Below are 17,659 nucleotides of genomic sequence, written 5' to 3' on the forward strand. Positions count from 1 at the left end.
GATTCTTTATCCTTTGTGACGTTATGCCAATAACGAGAATCACTTTAGCCTCAAACTTTCTGCTTTTACCGATGACCTTCTCAGTTCAAAATTTGCCTTGGATGGGGTCTTTCTTGCACAGTTTGGCTTCTTGCCCACTTGTGGATTTAATCCTTGGATGTTCAATTGCAAGCACAAGCAAATTATACGTATAAAATATGTTCAGCAAATTCTTTGCAAACTGTCCAGCTGGCTTTGTCAGGGGTTGGCAGAGACTAGAGTTACAACTAGTACAACTTGTCTGAAATTTAGGAAAAATCCCTAATTTACTAGAAGCATAAAGACAGGAAAATAGTAAATAGACTATCCAAAGCATCAGAATTGCAATAGCAACCTATTTTACTAACAGTATTAATCACTATTACCTTGACTTCAAAAACTTTGTATGTTTAAAGTGAGTGTAGGCTACAGTGAAAATGTGAAGAATTTCGGGAATAATAACATAAATAAATGGCTAATTAAAATTTACAAAGTAATGCTGGCCATACACTATACGAAAATTCGGCCGACATTGGTTCGGTAAGAAAGATCTTTTGTTTTTCGAACAGTTAATGGGCACAAAATCGATAATTGTTTGAACGTTTTTGAGCCAAAAAAACGAAGGACAAGTTTGGAAATTTTCTGCCCAACGAACGATAAATCAGAAGGTTAATGTGTTTCCCATCCGAACTTTCTGCACTAGGTATATGTAAAAAAAATGAACCATTTTTTTTTTTGGGTCCACTGAACGATTTATCGGTCATTACATGATGGCACTATCGTTTGCGCTCACGACTGAACTTTTGTTTTTCGAAAGTTAATTCGGACGATTTTTCGTCTACTTGCACTTTAATAAACAGACGCCGATTTAGTAAAAGATTGGAAAATGTTCACAAAATAAAATGTGTGAAGATTAGCTTCAATTATCCAATCATGGAAAAAGAAAATCCCTATTTACTTGTTTCATCTGCACATGATTGGATAATTTATCCGAATATCCAAACATTTTATTCTGTGAACATTATTGGATCTTTAAGTAAATCAGTCTTGTCTCAACATTCAAACTAATATACAGTAAAACTTTTGTATTGCGAGTGTATTTCTTTCTGGAAACATGCTTGTAATCCAAAGCACTTCTAAATCAAAGCAAATTTCTCCATAAGAAATAATGGAAACTCAGATGATTCGTCCCACAACTATTTATTCATAGGTCTTTCAGTTTATAGTCCATATAAAAAGATTATAGCAAAGGTTTTGTAACCATAAAATGTCCGTTCACAAAAGTCAGGGGATTAGAAGCAAAATCCAGCAGGAGCTGGATTTAAAAGAGATAAAAGAGAAGAGAGGCGCCTCTAAGTGTAGCAATATGGTTACATTTAATGAAGATACAACATTTAGCAACTCACATGGTTGAAGATTATAACAGGCACATCTTAGTATACAGGCATCCGGGGTAAAGCTATCCACAAAGACCCCACCGGCTTTCACCGCTGTCAGTCTGCAATCGTGACCCAGCAGTAGAGCGATCTGAAAGCGAGGCTTGAAGTGCTTGTGGAAGGATGACTTTAATGGCGGTGCAGAGGATGGTCTATGTGGACAGCTTTACCCCGGGTGCCTGCATACTTAGATGTGCTTGTTTTAATCATCTGCCAATGTGATTTGCTAAATGTTGTACCTTCATTAAATGTAATCATATTGCTACACTTATAGGCGCCTCTCTTCTCTTTTACATGTGACATAACGCTGTTTGTATATCAAAACATTGTTTGTTTATCAAGTCAAAATGTATTTAAAAAAAATTCTTGTCTTGCAAAATGCTCTCAAACCAATTTACTCTCAACCCAAGGTTTTACTGTATATGCTATGCTGTTTTATTCTTACAAATAGTAACTGCAACATATTCCACAGCACCCTATGATTTTGATGGATCAAATAATTAAATTATAATCATTGAAATAGAAAAAAAATATATATAATTATTTATGAGGGAAATGAGATATCAGAGAAAGGGCTGCATTGGTTTTAGCAATGCAACATAAACCAGTGATCTGCCCCACAGAGAAGTAAAGTGCAGGCTGATGTTGTGAACAGGAGATAGCTCAGACAGGAGAGAAGTATGACGACTAATGCTGGCAACAGTCTAGTCAATATTCCAATCGCACACGTTCCTGGAAAAATGGCTCTCAGGCCCCCGTACACATGACCGAGTTTCTCGGCAGAATTCAGCCAAAAACTCGTTCGGAGCCGTATTCTGCCGAGAAACCCGGTCATGTGTACACTTTCAGCCGAGGAAACCGACGAGGATCTCGTCGGGCCAAATAGAGAACATGTTCTCTATTTCCTCGTTAGTCAATGAGGAAACTTGGCTCGCCGAACTCGATGTGTTTTGCTCGTCGAGTTTCTCGGACGTGTGTACGGGGCCATAGAGGAAAGGTGGGTGATGAAACAATCTCCAGCTGGGCACTGGAACTATCAAACAGACAAACATATTTGCCAGCACACCATGGATCGTAGATTACGTCTAAAAATGTAATGCAAAACAAACATCACAATAGTGCAAAGTTTCGAGGTCACACAGGACCTCTTCGTCTTCGTCATCACTCGTCTGACGAAGAGGTCCTGTGTGACCTCAAAACTTTGCACTATTGTGATGTTTGTTTTGCATTACATTTTTAGACGTAATCTACGATCCACGGTGTGCTGGCGAATATTTTTGTTTGTTTAATGCTGGCTAGCTGAATCAGACAACATTTGAGCTCTGAGTGGCCCTGTTGGCACAACCTGGCTCGACAAAAACTCGACTTTCCAATCAACATTTATTGAAAGAATCATGTGAAAAAATGTCAGCGGAACACTCCAACCAGATGCAGCCACTGTTCAAATATTCAACAGCTGCAGATCCTACCAGCTGCTAAACATAATATCTGACAGGGCCAGGGGAGAGTCCCGAGTCCATACAAACCTTTGTGTTTTTGGCTAGCATACCCATAGAAAAAAAATGTGTTTAGGTCAGATGTTGGCAGCTGTAGAATTCAGCATTTGAAGAACTGCGACATGCATCATAACTGAACTGCAGTCATCATAGAAGTAGATAGATAATTTTTGCAAGTTAAACTTAGTTGCATGTGTCAGAGATCGTAACAGTTTGGTGCATATGAAGCCTTAGGAAAGGGTACTAGGGTACATTCTGAATGCCCATGGATGTTTATGCCAAGTTCAGTTCATGGCAGCAGGGCTGGACTGGGACAAAAATTTGGCCCTGGACTTCATCCAGACTGGCCCACTTTGACAGGTCTCTCCCACCACGGCTGGACATCTCCCACACCCCCCGGCCACCCAAGCCCCCTCTCCCCCTTCACTAGCCACTACTTTATTAGAGTAGAACGACTGCTACTGGTACTCTTATAGGCAGTACCAGTGGGGAAGCTAGACATTATTTCACCCGGGGCAAAAAATCAGTTTGATGCCCCCCCTTATGGGACAAGTTTAGGCAGAAGTGAGAAACTTCCAGGCCATAGCTGTTGAGTCAGCTGCTCCTCTGGTCCTCCCCCTGCTTCTTTGTTCCCCCCAGGTGAGCACTGCGGGGAGGGAGAGGAGGTGAGCACTGCGGGAAGGGAGAGACAGAGGAGCGGAGGGGATCCATTGTCACTGAAGCCGGCCCACTAAGCCATCGGCCCACCGGGAAACTCCCTGTAGTCCCAATGGCCAGTCCATCCCTGCATGGCAGGTGAACACAAGTCCGTTGGTGTGTTATTTTAAAAGTTAAGTGCCCTCTAATGGCATAAAGGGATCCTATAGGCAAGGTAGCAGCTTTGGTCTGCCGATCCCTTCTATTCACATTGAAAAGATTGCAAAAGGCACAGATAAGCCACCACATTTGCATTGTCTGTACTGTCTGCCATTGCACCATCAGACAAAACTGTATAAAATTGCATCTTCTCTTCTAAAGTGACACATCAGTTCCTACTATAATACCAAAACAAATCAATCAAATATATACATAGATATGTATATAACTTCTTGTTTGTCCTGGAAAGCTTCAGGGAACATGCATAACAGTTGTTGCTTTCTTTAATTGTAATTAGGAACTTGTTTTATGGCGCCTGTCACCTGCTTGCAACTACTTGACAAAGATAATGACGGGTGACGCATGTTACATTTTACTCTGGACAAATTTATTGGTTGAAGAACTGTACAGCTTTGTGTTGTCTTCAGGTTATAAGTGCATTTTATTTTATTAGTCAACTCTGATTCCCTTTGCTTTCCTAGTTATGACACTCATGACATTACTTGGTATTATAGTGTTTTTTAAGCATCCTCATTTCTGTCTCGGTAGTAACGTTTTTTTTTTTTTTTTTAATGACATAAAATTATTTGCAGGTATACATTTGCATAGCTAACAAATAATCAAATAAATATTGATATGTAGTTAATGAGATTAGTACCTCCAATGCGTCCAGTCATGGAATTTTTTTAAATGCTACAAATGACTTTTTTTGTGCAAATAGTTGTGTGCAATAACATGGTGGGTCATAATTTGGCAGTTAAGGCACAACCAAACTTTCAGTTTAACCACTTGCGCTCAAAAAGATTTTACCCCCTTCATGACCAGGCAATTCTTTTGCTATTTGGCACTGCACTACTTTAACTGGCTATTGTGCAGCCCTGTACCCAAAATTCGATTTATATAATTTTTTTTTACACAAATATAGTTTTCTTTTGGTGGTATTTGATCACCACTGGGTTTTTTAATATACAAACGAAAAAAGACTGTGTAAAAAAAAAAAACAATATTTTTTACTTTCTGCTATAAAACATATACAATACATTTAAAGAAAAAAAATGTTCATCATAAATTTAGGTCGAAATTTTTTCTGCTCCATGTCTTTGGTAAAAAAAAAATTCCCTTTTAGTGTATATTAATTGGTTTGCGTGAAAGTTATAGGGCCAGATCCACATATAAATGCAGTGGCGTAACGTATCGTCTATACGTTACACTGCCGCAAGTTTTCATCGCAAGTGCCTGATTCACCAAGCACTTGCGTGTAAACTTACGGCGGCGTCTGGCGCAAGCCCGCCTAATTCAAATGGGGCGTGTACCATTTAAATTAGGTGCGCTCCCGTGCCAGACGTACTGTGCATGCTCCGTTTTTAAATTCCCGCCGTGCTTTGCGCGAAGTGACGTCATTTTTTTGAACGGCAACGTGCGTAACGTACGTTCGTATTCCCGGACGTCTTACGCAAAAAAAATTATAATTTGAAATTCGACCCGGGAACAACGCCCATACTTTAACATGGCTCGTCTAAAGTTAAGCCATGTTAAAGCAGGCTTAACTTTGCGATGGGAAAAAATTACTAGCGACGACGTAACGAACGCGAAAACCGTCGTGGATCGCCGTAAAACCTAATTTGCATACCTGACGCTGGAAAACGACGCAAACTCCACCCAGCGGCGGCCGAAGTATTGCATCCTAAGATCCGAATCAGTCGCATAGATACTCTCAGAGATACAACAGTGTATCAGGAGATACGCCGTCTTATCTCTTCTGTGAATCTGGCCCATAGAGTCTACAAACTATGGTATATATAGTGGATTTTTTTTATACTAGTAATGGCGGTGATCAGTGACTTATAGTGGAACTGTGACAGGCAATCTGACATTAACTGACTCTGGGTGGGAACTGACTAAATGACACTGACATCTCCAGTGACACTAATACAGTGATCAGTGCTAATACTATACACTGTCACTGTACTAATGATACTGGCTGGGAAGAGGTTAACATTTAGGGGCAATCAAAGGGTTAACTGTGTGCCTAACAATGTTTACTATGTGGTGTTTTCACTAACCAATGTGCCTGTTTTTACTCCCTGCTAAGCTGTCTGTAGAGAGCCCTGTGTTTACCAACACAAGGCTCTCTTCTGTCATTCGTTCAGCCGATCAGCGGGTCCCAGCCATAAATCATTTGCCCACTGGTTTTGCATGTGCTGGAGCGATTGGCAGCACAGCCTGGGTGGCTGGCTTCCCCTCCCCCTATCAGGAAAAACTGGATCACGTACATGTACATAATCCGCCGTTGTGGGGCCACTCTGCCACACTATATCTGCAGCAGGCGGTTGTCAAGTGGTTAAATAAACAAAATACATTCTAGGTGCATCAAAACAAAAGGTGAGGAAAGTCTAATTTTCTTCAAGAAGCAGCCACAGTCCAGAGTAGATAGGCCTGTCCCTTGGCAGCATGCAGCAAAGAAGGACTTTTGCTGTCTATGTGGAAGCAGTGATCCCTCTTGCAAAGGTCTGACACACCCTCTATCCAACCCACCCAGGCATGAGTCCATGTTAACAACCAGAATACTTGACACTGATCTTCGACTAGCACACTAGCATGCTTTCTTGGGGATTTAATGTACTACCAAAGCCCCGACATGGATTTATGTCCATTATTGGATCAATGATCACCCCATTGACTTCCATATATTTGAGACTGTGCAGAGATGCTTAGCAACTACTTGGGCCATCTATTCAGCTGCAGCCCTTACACCCACCATACAATACATTGTGGCTTACTTCCAATATGTATCAGTGAGCCTAAGTCAAAGGTATAAGAGGAACGTACAGTGCCTTTAGCATACAATTAGCCCTGTTAGGGATAAGTATTGCTTGACACCTGATTACCCTATACCTCTAGGCTAAGATACCTGGAAGTTATTTATAGGTTGATTGCGGAATGAATGCACATGTGAGCGACGTCCTGTGTGGTTTGTTTAAGTGACAGCGTTGTCTCTTTTTTTAACCAATTTTTAATGGTATTTGAAGGGGGTAGGCCATTGTATCTTTTTATTACTTGAGTTATACATTATTAAACAATGCATTTTATATCACCTACAATTCATACCGTGGTTGGTCTTCCCTTACAACTCTTGACGTGGTGGGATGACTACACAGGGTCCCTTCCCTTTGCTCCCTTTTTTCTCCCCCCTTTTGTGACTTAGTTGTGGAGGTGCCCCGTCCTGAGGGACAAATCGGTCCAAAAGTATTGGTGATAATCCAGTAGTCTGAGATCCATCTTTTATATGTTATTAGAGGGACCATGTTGTCTACTGGCATGCCCTTCCTGAAACTGAGTGACTACATTTTGAACACACAGCACCATTCCAGATCCGTTCCTCTACCTTGTCCATGGATTAATCGGGTGCCTGCTCAAAGAGACCCACCTTTGCTGATCATTGAAAAGGATAAATTAATCTAAGCTGCACTCTGATCTATGCTCTTCTGAGTTATTTTATTTAAGCATTCATTCAATGGTGTCTTCACCTAAAACCCAGCACTTTTTTTCATGTGTTTTACCACAAAGGGCTTGTGATCAAGTTCTTTGTGGTGAAACACATCAAGGAGGTGCTGGTTTTGGGTGGAGACACCATGGCTAAAATAATGCAGAAAAGAAGAGTGACTACAGTTACTACAGCTAGTAAGCCACATATTGCCAACTCTTAATATGTAGATGTAGAGATATTATAGTTATAGCTATGTTGCTTACATACAGTTTACAACCTAATCTGACGATGCCTATGTGTATGGATGTACAGCAATGTCAAAGGAAACGATTCTTAAGCCGCACATCATGAAGCAGACCCATGTGTATGAAGCGAGATGAATGGCAGCTTCAGCCCAGACTCCAGCCAGTCCATGTCCCCAATGCGTTTCGATCTTCCCCATGGAGATTAATCATGGGGTACAGCTGCCATTCATCTCACTTCATGCACATGGGTCTGCATCACGATGTGCAGCTTATAAATCTTTTCCTTTGACATTGCTACAGCTTGGAGCTAGGACGAGCTCCTTGTCCCTGCTTGCACTCACAGCAGTCTAGTTGGACTTTACCTCTCTCCCTGAGCAGCACCAAAACTCTGTCTTTTTGGGACACAGTCTGCATGGATTTACAGCTATTATATGCATGGATTTGTTGATATTCAATCCACATATTTTTCTTTCTCTAAGAGCACTGGGCAAAGATGTGATCATTTACTAATGGGATTAATCAACAACATTTTTATCATGGAAGTTTGAGGTCTTAATTTCCCTGAAAATACTTCAAGCTTTTTCAACCTTTGAGATTGAATTTTACAGTACCAGATGGTCATCTGAACCTTAGGAAAGACCTCTTTCATAATATGCTACCACTTACAGTGTGGATAAACATGTCATAGGGATTAGTTCTAAGAGTTTGGCAAAGAAAATGTGTAAAGTCATTATAAGGCATTCATCTGGCACCTAGCAAAAGGACACTGACATAGTAAAAGCATTATCAGGGGGACAGTTCATCCCTAAACAACAGGAAAATATTTTATATAGACTACATTGTAAGCACTCATCTACATTCATAACAGGGAACCAACAGCAAGAAATACAAAAAAAAAGCATTGCAGGAAATAATGATTTAGAAGTGTGCCTATATTGTTTGCATGTGATAAGAATAAAACAAAAAATACCCTAAAATTTGTCCTGAGTTTCCCACATAGGAGGAATAAATAGGTTTCAAAATGCATTTTGAAATAATATGCATGCATAAAGTTCATATACAGAAGTACGTAAAAATATTCTTTTTAGTAACAAAATAAAGTTTAATAAAAATTGAATTACTAATGTTACACTTGATATGTGAACATCACGCATAGGTAATGCACCATTTGTTTTTTACATTTCTTTTAAAGAACTCCAGTTACACGATCTCTGAAGTTTCCAGTTCCACCCCATGTCATTACGTGGGTCTCTTCCTTGGCTTTCAAATGGTCACAGCTGAGATTTCAACTGATATAAAACACCAGTTCATGACCTCCAAATTTAAACCAAGGATATATCAGTTTAGGGTGCACGTAGCCTTGCAATTGTTACCTTTCTTGCTCATATGAAAATAATATTTAGCTTTTACGAGGACTCGTGTCCAAACTGTTCTAGAATTTTCCCTGGACTTTAAAACCTTCTTGAAGCTGGTGTATCATGCAGACAGCTGGGTAAAAATAACTTCTGCAACTCACTGAAACTATTTTACTTCCTCTCTGCAGAAAAGAATTCTGGGTTTCGCCTTTCACTAATATTCGGTGGTGAGAGTGTCAAGGATAGCCTTGACCTGTACAGTGATTCTATTTCTAATTAAAGAATATAGCACAATTTTTATAGATACTAATAATTTATACAAGTCACAAATAAGAGAAATTGCATGTATAAAATATTTGTAGAGTACAGTTTTGTCAATGGAACTGTACATTGTATTGGTCCTGTATAAAGATGCTCTGTAGTTTGAATCAGTATGATTCTGACAATTGTCAACCCTTATTATTTTTATTTTTCTACTAGATGCACAGTGCAATATGTATACATTATACACATTTACATTTTACAGCAAGCATCACATGCTTATGTATATTTATTATATGAAATCAGATATACCTGGTTATATACAGTGCGTAGTGATAGATATCACTCAAAATAGGACCCCATATATCACTGCACTAAAAACTACACTTTGAAAACTGCTAGTCTTTTGTTTCTTGGTTTTCAAGTTTACGAACTAAGCCCAACAGTGTGGAAAGCATCTTAACAATAAAGGACATAACTGAAACCAAAGTATATTAAGCCATTTGGCTTTTATCTCGCAATAAATCAACATTGATTTCTCATTTACCTTCTTTTCCATTTATAACTTTTCTATATTTTACTTTAGTGCTTTCATTGTTTTTTTTTCTTAACGTTAAATTTAAAATCTAAAATTAATAATTGGACGATATTATTTACTTTAAAATATAATCAAATGGAATGTCAGCTTCACATTGGTGGGTAGTGTGTGGGTCCTGCCATGGGGTCTAAATTAAAGCCTAGTTATTTACCTACTTCCCATAAAGCAGTCTTTTTAAATCATATAATAAATCCTATTTTAGATTATATAAATAGATTGTGTAACTGACCTGTCAAACAAAAACCTGGTAGCATGACTGAAGTGTCATTTAAGTAGGAAATCAGTAATTTGTGCCAGACCTCTTAGTTTTGGAATGTTCGTGTCTATACATGCTAAGTCAATCTAATTGCATAAAATACAGACTGCATGGCACATATTTTTATAATACTTTTTATATCGCTTCAAAAATGGTCTAGCTGTTCATCCATTCTTAACAATTACTATTACGTTAAGAGTACAAAATATTATTTTCAGATGAACCGCACATACTGTATTTACCATTCTTCCAATATAAGTGTTGTTTGACACATTCTGTATGATAACTTTTTGCTTGTACAAATTATACAGAAAGCAATAAAAATTATGGCAAAAAAAATAAGCATATGAATTGTCAGTATACATTAGAGATCCTTTGTAGGAAGGATTAAAGTGATACTCAGATTGAATAACCAAAATGAAAAACCTTTACCCCTAGTAAAGAGGGGTAAAGGGTATTTTTTTCCCAAGAAAATAAAAGTATGCGCTTGGGATACATAAAAACATTACCAAGATTTACTGCACACTAAAACATAAACTCCTACATATTTAGTGGCATAGGCAATCCAGAATGATGCTATGGCTAAACTTAATTTGAATTATGTCAAGGAGAGAATGACGGTTTGCCTGGAGAATCTGGCTATTGTGCAACTGGAAAAAATGATTCACTCATCTGATAGCAATGACCTAGGCTTTCAAAAATAACTCAAGTAAACCCATTGTACTTGTCTGCTTGCAGTGCAAAAATGGATTAACTGATGGCAATACAATTATACTAAGTGTCAACAACCACTAGCAAGCTTCCAAACTGCATTTTATTTCACAAATGCTTGACTAAAACATCAAATGCAAAATGATATATACAGTATGCAATTTTATATTTACTTAATAAGCTAGATGAATGAACAGCACATTCTTGAAAAAATTTGGCAATAACTGTTCTACAAAAAAAGCAAAAACAGTGCATGACATAGTAGCATTACTACGCCATAATTGTTTTTACAAGATACAATGTCTGAAACTGCTACTGGAATTAGGAGATGATATGTAGTTAATAAGGATTACTGCGCTGCAATATTCACCATGAGGGCCCTACCACGTATTCCACATATGTTCCTGCATGAAAATGGAAAAAAAATGTATATTCACAGACCCACAACAATGTTCTTCTTTGTTTGATCCCTTTTAATCTGCTAAATATACCAATTATAGTATCTTTTATCTGTTCAATAATTAAAAAAAATGTTGATCCTTCAAGAAATACAGTGAGATGATAGCTCCCAGTACACTCTTTATCTGTTGACTGTTATCTGTTCATGATGTTCCCTGTGGCCTACGAAAAACCTTCCCCTCTGTTATGGTGAAGAGAAGAGGGAGAGGTGTTTTGTGCTCCCAACACACTTCCTTACCTAGGGTGATGATGCTGCCCCTCCATAGATACAGTACTGTGAGTAAGCATTGACACACCGGATCAGGAAGTGTGCTATTGATATGATCACAATGATAAAAAAAGGAAGAAAATATAACTAACAAAAGAATTACGTAAGCTACAATATATAAAATTTTTGTTCTCTGCACGTATGTGTAAAAAAGGCCCCTTTTACTAATTTATTTGAGTACGTTTGCTAGTTTAATGTACATTATTTCTGGGCATTTACATTGTTGAAACAAGTTTCACTCACAGCAAAATGGTTTGTGTTGCTTCTACTCAGGTCCTTAGTTTATTTTTCCCACACTAAAATCTGTCCAAATCTAGTAGCTTTGGATAAAGCAAATATATACTGTCTTAATATGTATTCTTTATAATATATTATTTAATTAATGTGCCATTTATTTATAAATGAAATGTTTTCTTATTGTCCTTACTACTCTGGGCCGGAGTAAAGTCTGAGATGGTTGTACACGCTGTACATGTGGTTATCATTTTTTGGTGAAGTGGACCTAAAGTTTAACTCAAGTTTAGTTGAGAAAAGGCAAAACAATCACCTCTAAGTATTTTTTATCAGCAGTTTTGGGCAGTGGCGTTTTTGAGCAGTAAAAAAACAAAACAAAACTAGTGGGTTCCGAGAGATGTTTTTCAGCTGTAAAAACGCTCTAGCGCTGATAAACGCTGATAAACATTGATTAACGCTCTGTCCGTGTTCATCCGATCTGCAGACGGAAGGAAAAATAGGGTTTTCCTCCGTCTGCAGAATCGGAGGAATGCGGAGGTGGGCGAGATCGGGTGTCAGCGGATGTTCATCCGCTGACACCCGCGATCTCATAGGGACCAATGTATGTCCCTTTTTCATCCGCACACGACATATGGTCCGCAAGTGTGAAAGGAGCCTTAGTGGTTACTAGTTTTTAAAGTTAATTAAGTGTCTCAGAATCCAGTTGGGTAATGTTGCCGTGGTTGGATTACAGTGCACCTTGATTCTTTGAGTCAGTATTGTGACCAGCTTTAGACATGCTACTTGCATCCTTGAAATGATTCTATATTGGTAGATGGAATAAAAGTATGCTATGTAATTATGGATGTGTTGAATGTTGAGGTGTGTTTGGACGCTTTATTTGCTTGTAGCTGTGGAACAATGCCATTATGTTTTCTTCATGTACTGTACAGGATGCAATGTATTGATATCAATGTATTTACTACTATGTTCTGAGCCCTTGGATCTGCCATCTCTTTGTAGTATTATTATGAAGAAACTGTCATTGAAGATGGGGAAGATGGGGAAGTTGTGATGGAAGTTGTGGAGGTAACACCTCAGCAGCCATCCAGTCTAAGCACATTGAACTCCCATCTCTAGCCTGCCTCTCATCTGCTCTGCTTTAAGGGGTTTTCCACCAGAAAAATTCAGATCTGCGAGTCTCTCAATGAACCTTGTGATGTTCAAAACAGGGCATTTTCAACAACTTCTGCTTGTCTAGCTGCCACATGTTATATATAACCCCATATACAATCACAGAAGCTGGAAGGAACTGTGCTTTACTCTATATATATATGGAAGAGTAATGATATACCCCTCGATATTTATCAAACATCTATCAAATAGCTGCTTTGTTTTTAATGCCATAATGATTGGTAACACTGCTGCTTATATTTTATTTGGCGACTTGAAGTCCCAAAAAGAAAGACTAAATGATATCTAATCTTTTGTTTATACACACCAAAGGGATATAGTCTTTAAATAAGTACCTGTATAAGAAGGCCAAGATGAAGGCTGCCATTCTCGGACTAAAGTGTATATAAGATCCATTCAGGGCAAAATGACACTGTTTCTGGAATTAGCTGCTGTACCCTTCTTAGAACCTATTAATGTCATTTTAGCAATATTTCTAATTTGAAACCTTTGTCAATTAATGTTTTACTGTCCCACCATCAAGATTTTCCTTCATGTACTGTCCAAGAGACACAACAGAAATTAAGAGGAAATCTCTACAAACTGAGTGAAATTTCCCTTTTGCCACAAACATGTTTCCTACCCTGGGGACAGCTAAACATTTTTAGATATCCTAACACTTTCTGTCTCAGTGATAATGATCATCAGGATAAATCAAAAGGGAAGTCTAAACTAAGGGCAGAGCAATGAAAAACATTCCTCACACTCAATACAAAGCAAGGTCCTTGGACAACTGACAACTTAAAGGGTTGTAAAGGTACAATTCTTTTTCCTAAATAGTTTCCCTTTACCTTAGTGCAGTCCTCCTTCACTTACCTCATCCTTTGATTTTGCTTTTAAATGTCCTTATTTCTTCTGAGAAATCCTCACTTCCTGTTCTTCTGTCTGTAACTACACACAGTAATGTGAGGCTTTCTCCCCGGTGTCGAGTGTAGTGCTCGCCCCCTCCCTTGGACTAAAGGAAAGTCAGGACGCTCTCTACATTTCAGATGAAGAAAGGAGCTGTGTGTTAGTGGGCGTCCTGACTCTCCTGTAGTCCAAGGGAGGGGGCGAGCACGACACTCCACACCATGGAGAAAGCCTTGCATTACTGTACCTTTACAACCCCTTTAAAAGTCCATATTTTTTTCTTTTGTTTTTTTGTGTGCCGTTCACTAGGTTGTAGTGTCCTTGCTAGTTGTCCATGTCTTCCCATTTCACTCCATTCCAAAGAAGTTTTCTAGATGGATCCTGACAAGTTGTCAGAGGTCGCAAACTGGCCATGTCCTGCTAGCTTCAAAGTCATTCAACATTTCTTGGGCTTCACAAATTATTATCACCAGTTTGTCAAGGGCTACCCCTCTCTGGTGGTATTTCTCACTGCCTTGACTTGTAAGAGAGCTGATCTGAAGAACTGGTCCTCTGGAGCAATAGAAGCCTTTCACACCCTGAAACAATTGTTTTAGCCAAAATTGGGTGTAGAAAAAATATAAGCGCGCAATCCAATAATCAAGTACTTATAATGTGAATACAAAGGATTCAAAAACAATAAGTGTCCATATAGAAAATAAAAATGAAAAATGAAATAAATGACCATATAAAAGTCCAACAAGTGCACCAGAATTTTTTTTTTTTTTTTTTGCGTTTGAAGTAGTACACCGCAAAGCCTCTTGCTTCCATTATCCTATGTACCTGAGACAACCTGGGGACAGATGATCCATATCCATGAGAGATCATTCATTTTAAAGAGCTGATGGGTTTTACTTCCTCTTTGTTCCCTGCAAAGTAAAGGCATAATGGGCTAGTATGCATCGTGATGTCACCGCTGTCCCCACAATGTCCCTCCTAAACTGTAGAGGTTTATGAGATATTTCCAGTACCTACAGGTAAGCCTTATTATAGGCTTACTTGTAGGGAAAAATAGTTGTACAGGGTTTACAACCATTTTAACAACCAGCTCACATTGGAGAGGAGCAGTGTTTGGAGGAGTCTGGGGAGAGGATTATCCGTGTTGGATGACATTTGGATGAGCGCAATTGATCTCTATAATTTGAGATCCAACTATTCTGGTAAGCGGGGCTGCTTTTTTATGAAAAAGAAGTGAAGACTGTTTTTTCACCATTTTTTTCACCAAGGGGTAGCATGCAGCTAAGCCTAAACTCTTGTGAGTGAGTTCCTGGGAAAGACCAGCTTAATCCCTAAACTCCACCCTCAGGGGATGTGCTTCCAGGTAGAGTCATGCCTACACTTTGTTAACATCCATGCTTGTGACACATATACTTTAACTGTTTTAGACCATAATTAAAAGGATAATTAGTATTTGATTATTGGATTGTGCACTTATATTTTTTCTCCACACATTATTAGTTAAAGTATTCAGGATATCATAAGCAGCACCTTCACCCTATATATAATTTTTTGGGATAAGCACAAATATATATCTTTTACAATCTTTTTAGACAGATCAGCTTTACTTCAGCCTGAAATGCCAAGCCATTCTAGCTGGAGGTGGATGGATCCACATCCAAGGCACAAAAAACCCTTGTGCTTTGATTTCTAACACATTTTCAGCTGTTTAGGGGAATTATGGCTTTGAGGGTCGAAACTTGGGGGTCATTTATTTGTCCTTAGGGGAGTATTAGCACCTTCTTGAAGGTTAATCCCATCAACTGGCCATTCTTACTGATCACAAAAACTTACAGTACCTCTAGTACACTCAATCCCAGTCAAGACAGTTGGTCCCTTTTCTTCTCTCTGCTTTATTTTTTTCATTATATACAAGTCCTATTACTGTGATACCAGAGACAATGCCCTTTAATGCTCTTTTAATCCCCTTCAATGGTGTCAAAACCAGATACCATTGTTTCACCTTATCAGATCCTTGCTGCAACCTCCCTCACGAAAACTCACATTCCTCCAGACAAGACCGTTAAGTCTTAGGACTAGATTCCTCCACTGGGCCCACAGTTTCAAGCTGGCAGGTCATCCTGGAGTCCACAAAACTCCTACCTGCCTGACCTGTCATAATTGACAGTCTAATATTAGGAAGGGCAACATTGTATCAGCTTTCACCATCTATTCCCAGACTAAAGCCTCTCCTATGTTCCCGTGAGACTATTGATGCCTCTTCCTGTACTCCAGGAACCCTGAGGACACCTGTCCTTGGATTTCATTACAGATCTCCCCCCTCTGAAGTCTGTACAGTGGTTTGAGTTGTGGTCGACAGATTTTTAAAAATGGCATGCTTCATTCCCCTCTCCACTCTTACGTAAGCAGCAGATTTATCACCAATTTTCATTTTTTAAATTTTTAGCTTTAAATTTTCTTCTGCTTACTACCCCGAGTCTAATGACCAAATGGAAAGAATAAACCAAAATCTGTAACAGTATTCTTGCTTCCTTATCTCCATCCTCCATAATAATTGTGTCTTTCTCTTTCCATGGTTCAAGTTTACCCACCTATTGCACCCTATTGCACCTGCCCCCTTTCCCTCGACCAACAATGTGCCAACTCTCACTACCATGCAAACCTTGTTCAATACAATCTGGCCCTAGGTGCAAAAAATGCCTCCTTGACTCTGCCTTTAGGTACAAAATATTTGTTGATCATCATTGCACCAAGCTCCCTGACTGCCAGCCTGGAGATAAGGTCTGGCTAGCCATTAGGAATCTTTGACTCAAGACACCCTTCTCTAAGTTTGCCCTATGGTACAATGATATGGATACTTTCCACATCTCTCTCTTTAAACTGATAGTTCTCAATACAATCTCACATTCAACTCCAATCTTTTCTTTTTCAATAACTTCCTCCCAGGAATATGAGGTTTAGCAACTTTTGGATTTCAAAAACTTAAGGGACAAATTATGCATGATTTTATGGACTGAAAAGGTTACAGCCTAGAGGAACACTCTTGGACTCAGGCATCTGATGTTTTCAATCCTCACTTGTACATTCCCCTGCCGATTCCCACTGAAACCAGGTCCTTGAGAGGTGGGGAGACCCCATAAGAGGGGGTTATTGTCATGATAACTTTCCTTCCACACTCCAGTGCTGTTGCCTCCACTATCTCATATGGCCACGAATGTTTCTGGGTTTTGCCTGGAGTGCCCGGGCCACATCACGTGATGCATTATGTGTCCAAAAAGTATTTTTATACTCAAGTGGGAGAGTATTGAGTCTGACAGCTGTAAGTGCACTCAAGCTCCTTCTGTCTGTCTACAGTCTACCCAGTCAGCTACACCCTACTCAGTCCGTTACAATCTCCTCCAGTCTGCTAAAATCCCTCAGTGTCTGCTCTACACTCACTTGTCTACCTCCATGTTCATGAGCACCTGTTGGGTGACCAAGGGGTAGCATGCAGCTAAGCCTAAACTTATTATCAATTAATAATACCTCATCTGCAAAATCATAACTTCAGTGAAAACCAATCGCTCTTGATTCTGGTGGAAAACCCTCTGCTTTACAAGCTTTCTGACAATGAAATAAGCTCAAATAGGAAATATCTAACTCTTGCTGCTGTAGGTGATATTAAGACTGCTGCTCCTGCAGAACAACATGGCCGGCTTTATGACATCATTCTTCATTCATTCTTCATCATTTTCATGGCTAATTCATTTCTCATATCATGCTTTACCTTTCTCCACCTTTGTGGCAAGTCTCGTATTTTGGGGCATCGCAGTAAAATAATCAACTCTGTAAACAGTATTAGTTACTTAGTCAACAGTGTGTCTACTAGGACATATGTAAGTTTATATAAGTGCTCTATGTTATTCTACAGTTTTCCAAAATT

At 39.0% G+C, this 17,659-nt stretch overlaps 1 protein-coding gene across 25 annotated transcripts in view; it reads left to right on the top strand.

Annotated features, from left to right (window-relative positions):
* Positions 1–17,659, top strand: part of NEB (nebulin) — a 272,007-nt gene that overhangs the window by 12,337 nt on the left and 242,011 nt on the right. For 24 of the 25 annotated variants that reach the window (XM_040357978.1, XM_040357987.1, XM_040357983.1 and 21 more), the window contains exon 4: positions 12,682–12,747. The exons of the other annotated variant lie outside the window; for it this stretch is intronic. In XM_040357978.1, coding sequence (XP_040213912.1) covers positions 12,682–12,747 — 66 coding nt within the window. The remainder of the gene's footprint in view (positions 1–12,681; positions 12,748–17,659) is intronic. 25 annotated transcript variants of the gene reach the window in all.

The sequence above is a fragment of the Rana temporaria genome, chromosome 6 (assembly GCF_905171775.1).
Source record: "Rana temporaria chromosome 6, aRanTem1.1, whole genome shotgun sequence".
Taxonomy (NCBI): Eukaryota; Metazoa; Chordata; class Amphibia; order Anura; family Ranidae; genus Rana; species Rana temporaria.